The sequence below is a fragment of the Xyrauchen texanus genome, chromosome 14, assembly GCF_025860055.1.
Source record: "Xyrauchen texanus isolate HMW12.3.18 chromosome 14, RBS_HiC_50CHRs, whole genome shotgun sequence".
Lineage (NCBI taxonomy): Eukaryota > Metazoa > Chordata > Actinopteri > Cypriniformes > Catostomidae > Xyrauchen > Xyrauchen texanus.
In genome coordinates, this window is record NC_068289.1 from 36,281,589 (window position 1) to 36,296,950 (window position 15,362).

General features: G+C 40.0%; 1 protein-coding gene across 1 annotated transcript in view; it reads left to right on the top strand.

Annotated features, from left to right (window-relative positions):
* Positions 1 to 15,362, top strand: part of cps1 (carbamoyl-phosphate synthase 1, mitochondrial) — a 75,310-nt gene that overhangs the window by 23,099 nt on the left and 36,849 nt on the right. Inside the window, 6 exon segments of the mRNA XM_052142549.1 lie at positions 3,149 to 3,290; positions 3,397 to 3,462; positions 4,323 to 4,386; positions 4,564 to 4,745; positions 5,465 to 5,633; positions 5,636 to 5,658. Of these exon segments, the coding sequence (XP_051998509.1) occupies positions 3,149 to 3,290; positions 3,397 to 3,462; positions 4,323 to 4,386; positions 4,564 to 4,745; positions 5,465 to 5,633; positions 5,636 to 5,658 (646 nt within the window).

Sequence of the window (15,362 nt, forward strand, 5' to 3'; positions counted from 1 at the left end):
CCCGAGTCTGACGTAGGTGTAAATTGACGGCCCTTAAACAAGCCCCCATAATAAATCTCCAACTGATTGACAAATTCACTTGTGAAATGGATTGCTGTGAACTGTATGCCAATGATTGACTTATGATCAATAATATGGTAGTAAACAATACATTGTATTCTAAAGCCACTTTTTGTATTGTCTTATCAATGATTAACTCTTCTGCTACTGGAATGTAAAGCATTTGAATAATCTGAATATTTTTTATATATATATAATTTTTCAATATTTAAAGATAACTATGTATAATTATATATCGATATAAATATGTATAATCATTATATATTGAGTTATTGTTATATGAGGGGCTTTCTCAACTAATATTTGTATATGCGATTAATCGCGATTAATTAATCGGGACACCATGTAATTAATTCGATTAAAAATTGTAATCGTTTGACAGCCCTTGTACTTAGTTATTACTGTATACATTGTTATTGCTGTATACTCACAGCTTAAACTTTCAATAAAACACTTTACACTTTTTTTATATGCTATCAGGCTAGACTGAATTTATTTTTCTCATAATCTTAAAAACAAAAGTTTGATCTAAAGGCTTATGATCAAATTCCTGAGATTGATCTGATTGGACGAGAGATGTTCCATGAGCACTGATGGTCTGACACCATCAGCACTCCAACGCTTCACTGTGTATGTATCACTCCGCTTCTGAGCTTGCCATTTTAACTAAAGTGTAAGAGCAGTGCAGATCTGATAGGAGCTATGTTTTATTTTTTACATTACATACATTAGCCAGCAGGTGGTGGCAAAAGATAACGTTTGTGTGTAATATGAGCCAGTTAGGTGATGTGAAGTGAATCCACATCAGCCGTTTACATACAACAGCTCTTCGTGATCACTTACTACACTTACTACACTGCACTACTAAAGCTAGGAAATACCTTTAAATGGCTTTAAACTAACAAGTTCAGCATTATAGCTCATCACAGCTGAGAGACACAACAATTGATTAATTACACAATGGGTTCTGTTTAAAATGGCGGAGGACATTGCGGTTTCTATAGTGATCGACTCTTGTGCACCGGCTACCGCAAAATATGGAGAAGTACCCCCGCTTGGATGCATTTTTTCCACTGAGACAGCGTGAAAAATCTTGTGCAAAATTTTCTTATAAGAAAAATAGCTTTTGTCATTTTACTTAAATTAAAATTCTCTCATCCTTTACTCACCCTCATGCCATCCCAGATGTGTCTAACTTTCTTTCATTTGCTTAACACAAACAAATAAAAAGTGAATGGTGGCCAGAACTTTGAAGGTCCAAAAAGCATATAAAGTCAGTATAAAAGCAATCCATAAGACACTTGTGGTTAAATCTATATCTTCAGAAGCGTTATGATAGGTGTGAGTGAGAATCAGACTATTATTTAAGTCCTTTTTACTATACTGTAAATCTCCACTTTCACTTTTACATTCTTCTTTTGTTTTTGGCAATTCACTTTCTTCATGCATATCACCGCCTACTGGGCAAGTAGAAGCATTTATAGTAAAAAAAAAAAAAGGAGAGTCGTGTAGATTGCTTTTATGCTGCCTTTATATGCTTTTTGGACCTTCAAAGTTCTGGTCACCATTCACTTGCATTTGAAGGACCTACAAAGCTGATATATTCTGGGATCTGGGATGGCATGACGGTGACCCCACGGTGACGGTGAGTACTGTATATATATATATATATATATATATATATATATATATATATATATATATATATATATATATATATATATAATACAAATGTATACAATACATTAACTTTTGCAAATAGAATTTAATGTTGGTCGTGTTATTATTGATTATACTCTAATCGATAAGTAATATAATGTATTATACTTGTGGTTACAATTACTTATGAGAAGTTAGAACATATTAAAAGACGTACTATTAAACATTACAAAAGCATCTTAATGTATTTTTAATTCCTATACAGTGCATTATAAAAATGGGCTTCATAGAAAGTGTTACCACAGTTTCTTAATAAAACGAAAATGGTGCATACATTGAAGACCTTCAATACTGTTTTAAAAAGTATCCCAGGTGGATAAATATGAAGTTGGTTGGGAGAATGCAAAGAGTGTGCAGAGTGCAATCTAGACAACAGGTTGCTAATTTGAAGAGTTTAAAATATATGATAGCCTTGATTTGTTTACATTTTTAAGTCACTACATAATTCACACTTCATATTTCATAGATTTGATTACGTCTTTGTTATTCTAAAATATGGAAAATAATAATAATAAAGAATGAGTTGGTGTCCAATCTTTTGGTTGTGTAGTTAAAATTTTTTTTAAAAACGTTTGAAGTGTTTTATGTACATGCAGAGCCTATTAAACATGAATTTGAAGGGAAAAAATCCTCTAGTTTTGATTTTTTTCCCCTTTGATCTCAGTCGCAATGTTGTATTGATTTGAAAATAGTCTAAAGCATCTTTAGCAAGCATGGCGGTTGGAGACATTTTTTTTAGGGTTTCTAATTCCTCCCATGTTCACTGGAGCTTAAACTCTCTGATGATCAAAGGTCCACAGCTTGTTATTTATCTTAAAAATAAAATTTTCCCTCTAATGATTTTGCATGTATTTACTAAAAACTTAAAAACAAGCCCAGAAAACACTATTTACCAAAACCAGTAAATAATAATAATAATTTGTTAACATTCTTGTAACTTTAGTAACTTCACTGACTGGGGTCAGTGCATTTGTGTCATGTTGACTTCCTTAAAGGAATTGTTCAAATAGTTAAATTTTTTCCTTTTTTTTTAAATTTGGATGTGAACATGGGCTAGATGGGAACTTCGGGGAAGATTATCAGGTAATAATGACTTCACACTTTATAGTTCACAAGTTGTATGGGCTACTTTTAAGATACTTTTATGATATGTTTTTGTTTGTTTTGTTTTTTTCCTTTTTAGAGCTTGACAGATGTCATGAACTGTCATTGAATGGCATGAGCTTTGTAAAGATTCTTTAAAAAAGCCCACTATTGGGTTCCATGAAAAAAAAAAAAAATGTCATATGTGTTTGAAATAACATGAGGGTGAATAAACAATGACATAATTTTCATTTTTATGCAAACTATTCCTTTAATGCTGTTTCAGCACCACAGTGCCGAGAGATCTACTCCTGAAGGCCAAGAGAGATGGTTTTTCGGACCTACAAGTTGGCCTGGCCTTGGACATCTCTGAGGGAGAGGCCAGGGCACTCAGGCTCAGACACAACATCCAACCTTGGGTCAAACAGGTTTGAAAATCCAGGTTTCAGAAATATCCTCTTCCCTTTATGATTGAGAATCTGTGGTCATGGTGACCTTAGCTTCATGACAAATGGTTTTCTTTTTCACTCTCAGATTGATACACTTGCTGCAGAATACCCCGCAGTCACCAACTATTTGTATTGCACTTACCACGGTCAGGTGAGTCACTCAGTCTCTGACAATTGAATTGTTGGGCAATGTTTTGTTCTTGTTCCTTGTCTAGATTTTTCTACAATAGCATAACATTTCTCTCTAGAATTATAGAACACAAGGGAAAGCAATAATTTATATAATTAACTCTAGAAAAAACCATGAAATTTAAAATACACACTATAGAGCACAACAGCCACCCACTTTTTTAGCTGTTTTGGTTCTGAAAGTATTTTTCAAATGTATTTTCTTTACAAAGCAATTTTTAAGAAATCCTTCATGAAAGAGTTCTACACTTTGAACCAAACCACCCAGCTCTAAGATGAATCACAATATTGCAACCTTTGTTTGAAGGCAAAAACATAATGAAATATTATTTTATAAGAAAATTAAAATCCCATGAAGCATTACAAATGACGCAAGCAAACTAAAAACAATTTACTTTCAGTAATGTGTAGTCATTGATTATAATTATAAAAACAATATTTAACGTTTATTGCAAAAATGTCATATATACAAATATATAACTAGTTTGAGGTTGTAGGTACAAAGACAGTTCTGATTGGTGGATCACATTTTAGGACTCTTCAGGGTAGTCTAGTAAAAAAAAAAACTTTGTATTGTTGCATTCTATTGGAACAGTTGCAGAAATGTTGTAATATATTGGAGCTATCACACTCTATTTCAACAGTTGAACTACATTTTGCACTCGTTGAAATGTTGTGTTCTATTGGAATTGCAGCACACTGTTGTATCTGTTGTACTCTTTTGGAATTGTTGCACTCAAATGTAACTGTTGCACTCTACGAAACCTACACTCTGTTGAAGTTTTTAGCTTATGAACACAATTGTTTTGTCTCTCTCAACAGGAGCATGACCTGGATTTTAAGGATCATGGTATCATGGTCGTTGGCTGTGGTCCCTACCACATTGGTGAGCACAAGTCAGGATTCTCCAGCAGTATATTTCCTATCATTACCTTTCTTTTGAACTTAACCATCTTCTGATTTTTATTTCAAACCAACCCATTCATGTATTGTCTTCATTAGTTTTAATGAGCAATTAGTGCAGGAGTGAGTCAGGGCAGCATTCCACTCTACTCCCCCACAGGCAGCAGTGTGGAGTTTGACTGGTGTGCTGTGTCAAGCATTCGTGCCCTCAGACAGATGGGCAAGCATACAGTGGTGGTGAACCACAACCCAGAGACAGTCAGTACAGACTTTGATGAGTGTGACCGTCTGTATTTCGAGGAGTTGACCCTGGAGCGTATCTTGGACATCACACAGCAGGAGGTAAGAGGTCAAAATTCAACCCATACACCTGGTGCCTTTGGGTAACTGAAAGGTATTATTCACTTTCATGTTTGTGGCGATAGTGGTCATATTTCTGAAAATGTAGCCATTTAAAATTTCCTTTTAGAAAATGGATGGTTCTTGCTCTAAAATTAGACTGGATGAGCCACACTCATTCGTAAATTAGCCGATATAGGAACTCCTGTGCCCACACATCTGTTGAGTTCTATATAGATGTGCTAGTTGCTCAGAAATTACACACATCCAATAAGCATCTAAGCAGTCTGTGGTAAACACGTTCATATATGCCTCATAGAAATATGCCATAGGAATAAAATGCATGGGTTCAAAATGTTCTCAGAACATATAAGAATGCCATATCATGTTCCACGGTCTGCTGTTGGTACCAGAGCTCATCTCAAAAACATCAAGAGAGAGACAGACATGAGTGGATACAAGTCTAGTTTAAATAATGTCTATATAGTGAGTAATAGAAAAGCATTGTGAATTAATGCAATTAATATGTAATGATTACAGTCATTCATGCCAAAACTGTGCTTACTTTGATTACAGCCTTCTTTGCTTAAAACAAACTTTCTTACATAAAGTGTTTCTTGGCCAGAATAAGTTGTAATGTTCAGCAGACATTATGCCAAAAGTCAATAGCCTGCCACGCCTGACTAAGACTGCTAAGATTAAATCTTTCCTTGCTCCCTCAGGGTTGCACAGGCTGCATTGTGTCTGTGGGTGGGCAGATCCCAAATAACCTGGCCATGCCCCTACACCTAAACGGGGTGACGATTCTGGGAACCAGCCCCCATCAGATTGATCGTGCAGAAGAAAGATCTGTATTCTCCTCCATTCTGGACAAGCTGGGAGTAGGCCAGGCCCGTGGAGGGCTCTCAGCTCTCTGGTAAGGCCAATTCCAATAAAAATTTTTAAACACGATTAACAATCGTATTTTATCTAATTACACAATGATGATTAATCGACATTATAGACATTCTAGTTTTATCTTCTGTTAATGCCTGATCTTCTGTAAAGCTGCTTTGAAACGATGTGTGTTGTGAAAGGCGCTATACAATTAAAATGTACTTGACTTGACAATTTCTTATACTTCAAAAACGTCTCGGATTACATGTGTAACCCTTGTTCCCTGAAAAAAGTGGAACGAGATGCTGCGCTGCTAAGCGCTATGGGGGGAACAACTCTAGCTGTGAACCGAGCTGAAATAGTGTGTGTAACACGTCAGTGAACATTGAATGGAATTTATAGCCTCGGTTGATGTAATCATTAGATGCACCTGTGGCCAGGCTATAAATGGATACGTCACCAGGTGTCGTCAGATACTTCTTTTTGAAGAGCAGTCCTGGGACGTCCTAGTGCGGCAAAGCAGCGCAGCATCTCGTTCCGCTTTTTTCAGGGAACAAGGTTTACACATGTAACCCGAGACGTTCCCTTTACAAAAAGCTTCACTTTGATGCTGCGCTGCTAAGCACTATGGGGAACGCAATACCCACGCCGCCGCACTTGGGGCTGTCCGGACCCCTACGGTTGTGCAGTGTACTCACAAAAACGCGAGAGGTCTCAGACATGAGCTTGAGATGTCGACTCAAGGGCATAAGAGCCTGGAGTAGCATAAACATCTAAACCATTCAATTTTGATGAATGTGTGCGGAGAGGACCAGCCTGCCGCATCACAAACTTGTTCAGGCATGAGCTGAGATGTCGACACAAGGGCATAAGAGCCCGGAGTAGCAAAGCATCTAACCCATAAAGTTCGATGAATGTGTGCGAAGAGAACCCTATCGCAACACAAACTTGTCATAAAAACTGATGAATGTGAGCGGAGAGGACCAGCCTGCCGCATCACAAACTTGTTCAGGCATGAGCTGAGATGTCGACACAAGGGCATAAGAGCCCGGAGTAGCAAAGCATCTAACCCATAAAGTTCGATGAATGTGTGCGAAGAGAACCCTATCGCAACACAAACTTGTCATAAAAACTGATGAATGTGAGCGGAGAGGACCAGCCTGCCGCATCACAAACTTGTTTAGGCATGGGCTGAGATGTCGACTCAAGGGCATAAGAGCCCGGAGTGGCAAAACATCCAAACTATAAAAATCAAATGAATGTGTGCGGAGAGGACAACCTGCCGCATCACAAACTTGCTGCAGAGGGAGACCTCTAGCCAAGGTTTTAGAGGAGGAGAGCCCTCTGGTAGAGTGCGCCCTGAAACCTACTGGCGAAGCTTGACCGCGCGCCTCATAAGCCCGGGCAATAATGAGGATGCCACTTTGAGGGCACCCCACCCACCAAGTCGTGGCAAACCGCAGTGGCCACATAGAACCTGGCAGTGGCGAGGCAAGTGCCCGCTGACAGTTCTTTCTACAGAAAATCCAGAACTGAAGCAAACTGGCAGTTAGCTGGTTCTGTAATAAGAACTTTAGTAGAAGGAAACGCATGCAGGCGCATTTGTGTTACTACGTTCAGCCCTCCCGAGGGGAGGGGGACTGGGCGACTCGGGAGAAGTAGAGGAGACATTGCGCTATCAACAGAGGCTGAAGAGGTCCTCTTCTGCCCTGTAAAATCTACCCAGATCAGTTCCAAGTGGAGGGAGCCCTAGCACTTGAAATGGTCTCGATAATCTCAAGAGAAAACCCTGTGAACCTCATTTGGTACCCTTAGGGGCCAGACATGAAAGGTTTCACAATTCGGGCCAAGGATGAGAAGGTCCTCCCTGTTCGGAATCGCCCAAGGCGAGCCGTCGAGGAGAGGAATTAGCTCCGAGAAACATATCCTGTTCGGCCAGCGCAGCGCCATTAATAGGAGGCAAGACCCTTGCTGGTGAACATCGCCAAGACTCCCGGGAGCAGAGAAACCAGGGAAAGAAATGCATACAGACGCATTCTGGGTCATGTATGTGTCTTAACGTCCGGACCCAAGGGGGGCTGGGTGATTTCAGGGAGAAGTAGAGGAGACATTGCGCTATTCATAGAGGCGAAGAGGTCCTCTAAGATCTCACCCAAACTTGTTCCAAATGGAAAAAGCCCGGCATTTAAAAAGGTCTCGATAACCTCAGGAGAGAGCCCTGTGTCCTTCAGTTGGTACCCTTAGGGGCCAAACATGAAAGATTCCACAATTTGGGGCAGGGATGAAATATTGCCCTGTGCCTGAGATAGAAGATCCTTCCTCTTCGGCATCGCCCAAGGCGAGTTGTCGAGGGAAGAGATTAGCTCCGAGAACCAAGCCCTGGTCGGCCAGCGCGGTGCTATCAGTAAGAGGCAAAAACCCTTGCTGGCGAACTCTGGGCAACTACTACCTTAGGGTGGAGTTCTTAACTCCCCCGTTGGTATTTTCTGTCTGGACCGTAAATCTGCTCCCATATACGGGCATCCAGGGATATAACTGACCTGAGTGACAGGAGCTTGCCCTGGGTCCTAAGGAGAACCCAACGTGTCAGAAATACAGCTGACAAGAACGTGGGTCTCCTTGATGATTTATGTAAGAGGCTACCGCTGTATTGCCCACCCGCACCAAGACATGGCAGCCTCAGGAGGAGGTATTTCAGGGCCAGAAATACAGCCATCAACCCGAGACAGTGACTGTGACAACCGAGCTGATGACCCTCCTATCCCCTTTAGCTGGACGACCACTTAAGGCTGCTACCCCGCCCATCAGGGAGGCGTCTGTCGTTAGCAGTCTGCGACAACAAGACGCACCTAGAGTGGGACCCAAGGCAGAAAACCGGGGTCTGAACCACATAGAAAGGGAACGAAGTCTGAGGCGCATAACCCTATTTAGCCTAGGGGTTTTGGCCCTTGGAAGAAATCCCCTGGCTTTTGGCCACAACAAAAACGGTCTCATGAGCAGAAGGTCCAGAGGGATTACTGTGGACGCATTCGCCCTGAGACCTGGAAATCGTTGATACTGATAACAGTGCAACCTTGACCTAGCCTGACTTTGCTCAGGGTGATCTGAATGGACTCAATACTAGCGGGAGACAATTGTGCCCGCATTGTGATTGAACTCCATACGATGCCCCGATAGACAGTGTTCTGAGTGGGAGAGAGGACGCTTTTCTTGGCATTGAGCCTCAACCCCAGAGAAACAGATGAGCTAAGACGATGTCCCTGTGCTGAACTGCCAGTTCCTGGAACTGCGCTAGGATCAGCCAGTCGTCTACATAATTCAGAATGCAGATGCCCCGGAGTCGCAAGGAGCCAGCGCTACATCATGCATTGTGAATGTGCGGGTAAAAAGGGCTAGGCTGAGTGAAAGAACCTGACCCTGGAAGACTTCGCCTCCGGAAGTGAACCTCAGGAACTTTCCATGTTGTGGCAGAACTTCTAAATGAAGTATAGAAGTGCGTCATAAGATCGATGGTGACCAGCCAAACGAGTTGTAGGGCTTGAGACACGACCCTCTTGACAGGCATCATCTTGGACTTGAACACCCACGGGTAGTTCAAGCTTTAAGATCTAAGCCAGACGCCACCCCTCACCCTCCATGGGAAACGGGAAGTATTTAGTGTAATAACCTAACTCTCTCTCTGGAAGGGGAACACATACCATGGCCCCTTTAACCAGGAGATTGATTTTTTGTTTTTACAAAAAAAGAAATCCGGTTGACGGTAGTGAGAACACGCCGTTGAAACACGGAAAAGCGGCGAGTGAATTAAATCCTGACGCCCTTATAAGACCCACAGAAAATAATATATCCGGCAGAAGTTTCCACGCTGCCAGGATCTCTGAGATGGGTATTATATTTGAACACTTCCTGTTGAGGGGTTGTCGGGTGTTTCGCGTCCTGAATAAAATGCAGGAACAGCGAAAACACCCAATTTTGACGGAAGCCTCTGCAACCCAAAACACCAAGAGGTGGCGGGATTGGAGGGGCTTCGAGGGGGTACCGGGAGGGGTGAAGTGAAGCACGCGCCCCATCCCGAGGGGAGCTACCCCCTAATCTAGGCGCAAGACCATCAGGGTTTTCTCTTACTAGAAATGATAGCCCTGAGGTCTTGCTTCGGGGGCTGGCGAGGGAGGCGAGACTGTCCCCAATCCCTGGGAGGAGGAGCACGACTTGCCACGCTTTGCTTTTGAGCCTCCGTTCAGACAGGACTGAGGCGGTTCTGAGACTTGCTCGTCAAGCGCAGAACCCACACTCAGGTCATCCGGGAGGTCATTCTGGTACGCCTGTAAAACAGCATGGTGTGCAGAGCAGCACCAGCCTGACCTCCTGCTTGATAAGCCCTTCCCACTAAAGTGGAGGTTGTCCTACAAGGCTTTGAGGGGAGAGAGGGCTTCATAAGTGACGATGCCGAGCCCGGCGAGATAGCTCATAGCGTCTCTTCGACCGTGGCATCACTGAATACCCCGTGCCTCACCCACGATGGTCAAATATAATGACGTCGAGGGTATGTGAATATGGAAGAAATATATATATATATATTATTTATATATTATTTATTTATTTATTTATTATTATTTAGGGGTTCCTCCATGAGCGAAAAAGCTCTTCATGGAGGTTATCAAAGAAGGGAAGGGACTCATGAGGCGTTCCCTTTCTTAGACTGGAAGATAAAATCTATCCCCTAATTTGGAGGGTTTGGTGTCTCTTTTTCGTGTGGCCAGTCCAATCTGGCAACCGCTTGAGTAACAACATCGAGCAATTCCTCCGTAGATTTTTTTTTTATCGAGGACGGAAAGCTCGGAGGCGGGAAGAGAAACGCGATCCTCCTCATGATCCGAAGAAGCATCGGAACGCGCTTCGAGATCATGTGAAGGACCAGCTGGGTTTGGGGAGAGAGTGAGAGAAAGGGATCAACCCGTCTCTTGCTCCTCAGCCAAATCCATGCAAGAGCCCCACGAACGATCTTTATATATTTTTATATTTTTTCTTGAGTGCTGACTCCCGGAAGCAAGCGAGGCGAGCATGAAGCACTCCGCCTGTTAAAGCAAATCGCAGTGCTCGCACCCGCCCTGCTGCAACGCGAGAGCAGCGTGCTCTTACCCCCAAACAAACAGAGCAAAAACTGATGTGTGTCCTCTTCAGCTATAGAGCAAGAAGAGGGGAACACGCACCGTTTGCAGCTTTCAGTCAGTCTCTCTTTTTTTTTCTTTCTTTTTTTTTATATATATATATATATATATATATATATATATATATATATATATATATATATATATAATATTTTCTAAACAGAAGAGAGAAGAAAAAAGATAACAAATAGAACAACGTTCACTGCACACTGCCTAACTGATTCTAACTCCTAACAGAGGAAAGAAAGTTTTGACAGGGTTTGTGAAACACACAGAAACAGAATCGCTCTGAAAAAAGAGTTTCTGACGACACCTGGTGACGTATCCATTTATAGCCTGGCCACAGGTGCATCTAATGATTACATCAACCGAGGCTATAAATTCCAGTCAATGTTCATTGACGTGTTACACACACTATTTCAGCTCGGTTCACAGCTAGAGTTGTTCCCCCCATAGCGCTTAGCAGCGCAGCATCAAAGTGAAGCTTTTTGTAAAGGGAACACTTAATTTGCATCTTACTTTCACTATTAATATTTGTATATAAACCTTAAGAGAAACATTTTCCATTAAATTCAAATGTATTTGTATAGCGCTTTCACAATAAATATTATTCTGAAGCAGCTTCACTAAGAATATGGCCTTGTGAGGGGATTATAAAATATGCATATTTAAACCCCTTTCTTTTTTTTTACTAGTGCTGTCAGTTGATTATCATTTGTAATCACGGTTAATAGCATACGTTTTTGTAGTTAATCAAGATTAATCGCAGATTTTGAAAGTGCGGAAATTAGATACTTCATATACTTTGATTAGGTGAAAGAACTAGTCTCCCCATAGGTTGCATATTCATTGCAATGGGCATTATATCTCTTAAACTCATCCTCCACAATGTTCATCTACCAGTAGACAGTGGCTATCTGCTTTGTTACAGCAATTGTGAAGCTGCGTTCATAATTTGCTTAAGGGTGTCAGTGCCGCTTTGAACTCAACTTAAAAAGCGCTTTCAGACAAAAACGTCTCATTCTACGTTTTGGTGATAGTTAAGACTAGATTTGCTTTTGTGGTAATTAAAATGATTCCAAGTCCTATCTGCGCTTGTTTTGTACATCATACAGCGCTAAGAGCTCCTTTCTCCATCATTTTATCACTGACAGGAAAGCACTGTCTTTCTTTTATTTAATGAGATAACAACCTCCACGGCTCTATCATAGGAGAGTATTACGACCAGGGACTAAAAACAAAATGTTTTTCATTTCGGTTCGTTCTGAGTAAAAACAGTATTTTTCATTCCGGTTTAGAAGTCCCGCAGCCTCCTTTCCAAAAGGTTACTGGTTAGAACAAAATAAAAGAACAGTTAATTACGTTCTTTCAAAAATTATAGTACTCAGTAGTGCAAAGGGGTGTATGAAATACCATTTGCGGTGTTGCCAGATCACGCAAGAGAAACAAGCAACATGATCTGGAAAAACAAGCCCAAAATAAGCCACATGCCTCACCAAAATAAGCAAAAATAAGCAAAAATCCCCTGTTATTGAAATAGAAATCAAAACAAGCAGTTAATTAACAGTTAAGTATAATTTTATTTACAGATCTGCTTCTGAATCAAAACCCGGCAGCATCAAATCTGTATTAATACATCATATCTAACAATAATTCAGGAAAGACATGGACACAACTGAAAATTGTACTTTTACCTCTAATAATGATTTCCTTGTACCTGGATTAGCTGTGCAAGTATACAGAGTGTAGTAATTATACATAGTTGATAAAAAGCTCTTCATTCAGAGAATGCATCATCATTTTCTTTGCACTTAGGCTTGATTTAACCAATACACTTGATTATTGCCCAAAAACGTTTCAGGATCCAGTCAATTCCTGATGGATAAAATCAAGTCCTGCCCTACACATTTTCTCATTCTCTTGGAAAATACATGTGTTTACAGAAGTTAAATGGGTTGCTAACTGCATTTCACTGTAAGGTTGATACAGTATGTGAGATTTTTTAAAATTGTAAGAATTTTTTCTCCCTGATTCATAAGAGAGCACATTTAAGTATCCATTTGTTCAATAAATAGCATTTACAGGTACTCTCGGACTGATATACTGAATCACCTCACACAATGCAATTGGCATACAACAAGGGCAGGAGGGTTGTTTGATATATATTATAGTATTTCTCTCTGTGAAGTAGCCATTCACAAAGCATAATAATTAAGTGAGTAGATGTGGTCAGTGGTAATCCACAGTCTGAGTCAAATATAGAAAGGAGCACAGAACAGCCTGACCTCATCAAAAGCACACTCAGAAACACATCTGTGACAGACTGGGAATTTTTTCCAAACTTAGAATTTCAACTATTAAAAAACATTTACTGATACAGTTCAAGTCAGAAGTTTACATACACTTAGGTTGAAGTCATTAAAACGAATTGTTTTCATATGAGCAAAATATAGTTTTGGCAAGTGCTTTAGGACATCTACTTTGTGCATGACATGAGTAATTTTTCCCAACAATTGTTTACAGACAATTGTTTCCCTTTTAATTGACTAAATCACAATTCCAGTGGGTTTAGAAGTTTACATACACTAAGTTAACTGTGTCTTTAAGAAGCTTGGAAAATTCCAGAAAATTATTTCCAGTCTTCAGACAATTAGCTTCTGATAGGAGGTGTACTGAACTGGAGGTGTATATGTGGATACATTTTAAGGCCTAACTTCAAACTCAGTGCCTCTTTGCTTGACGTCATCGTTCATCCTTGGGAGCAATTTTCAAATGACTGAAGGTACCACGTTCATCTTTACAAACAATAGTACACAAGCGTAAACACCATGGGACCACGCAGCCATCATACAACGCAGGAAGGAGACGCATTCTGTCTCCTAGAAATTAACGTTGTTTGATGCGAAAGGTGCAAAATGAAGTGCAAATCAAGTGCAAAGGACATTGTGAAGATGCTGGAAGAAACAGGTATACAAGTATCTATATTCACAGTCAAATGAGTCCTATATCGACATAACCTGATAGGCTGCTCAGCAAGGCAGAAGTCACTGCTCCAAAACTGCCATAAAGATGCCAGACTACAGTTTGCAAGTGCACATGGAGACAAAGATCTTAATTTCTGGAGAATTGTCCTCTGGTCTAATGAAACAAAAATTTTACTGTTTGGCCATAATGGACATTGTTATGTTTGGAGGAAAATGGGTGAGGTTTGCAAGCCAAAACATCATCCCAACCATGAGGCATGGGGGTGGCAGCATCATGTTGTGGGGGTGCTTTGCTGCAGGAGGGACTGGTGCACTTCACAAAACAGATGGCATCATGAGGAAGGAAAATGATGTGGACATATTGAAGCAACATCTCAAGACATCAGCCAGGACATTAAAGCTCGGTCGCAAATGGGTCTTCCAAATGGACAATGACCCCAAGCATACCTCCAAATTTGTTTCAAAATGACTTCAAGGAATTGGTGTGGTCATCACAAAGCCCTGACCTCAATATGATGGCAAATTTGCAAGCAAGGAGTCCTACAAACTTGACTCCGGTACACCAGTTCTGTCTGGAGGAATGGGCCGAAATTACAGCAACTTATTAAGAGAAGCTTGTGGAAGGCTACCCAATTTGACCCAGTTTAAATAATTTAAGACAATGCTACCAAATACTAATGTTTTAAGTGTATGTAAACTTCTGACCCACTGGAAATGTGATGAAATTCTCTCTACTATTGTTCTGACATTTCACATTCTTAAAATAAGTAGTGATCCTAACTGACCTAAGACAGGGAATGTTTTCTATGATTAATTTTCAATTGTGAAAAATGATGTTTAAATATATTTGGCTAATGTGTATGTAAACATCTGACTTCAACTGTATGTGTAACTGCATTTTCAATGATCTGTCATTCACTCCTGATCAAAACACAATATCTACAATTAATTTCTGAAATTTCAACTACACATACTATGTCAGCAGTGTCACATATCAATCATTTTTCTGATCAACAATACCAAGTCAAATTCCTTATATGTGTAAGCATTCTTGGCAATAAAGCTGATTCTGATTCTGTTACTAGTGCAAATATCCATTAAATTACAATGAGTAAAAATGCTAATATTTGATATCTGCTATCAGCGGTGGAAATAGTAATGAAAAATTATCAAGTAAAAGTACTGTTACTTCCCAAAAAATGTAGTGTGAGTAAATGTACCTGTCCTAAAAACTACTCAAGTAAGAGTAAAAGAGTAGCTCATTTAAAAGTACTTGAGTAGTGAGTATTGGGTTGTGAAAGTATATGCCCCCTTATAATAAACAATGGTGCATTTTAAAAATGTTTCATACATATAATAATTCACATTCCCTTTTATGGCTGTTTGTCAGAAAGAATGACAAATCTATGTATCCTCCAACAATTTTAATTTTGAGTACCAACTTTTAAAATACATCACTTATCTATGATAAAAACATGTATCTGATTTAAAAAATAATAATAGAGACATGATTACAGAGATGAAAGTTATTTTCAATTCACTGATCACCATCTTGAATTGTAATGTATGAAACAATTACAATAAAATCCATT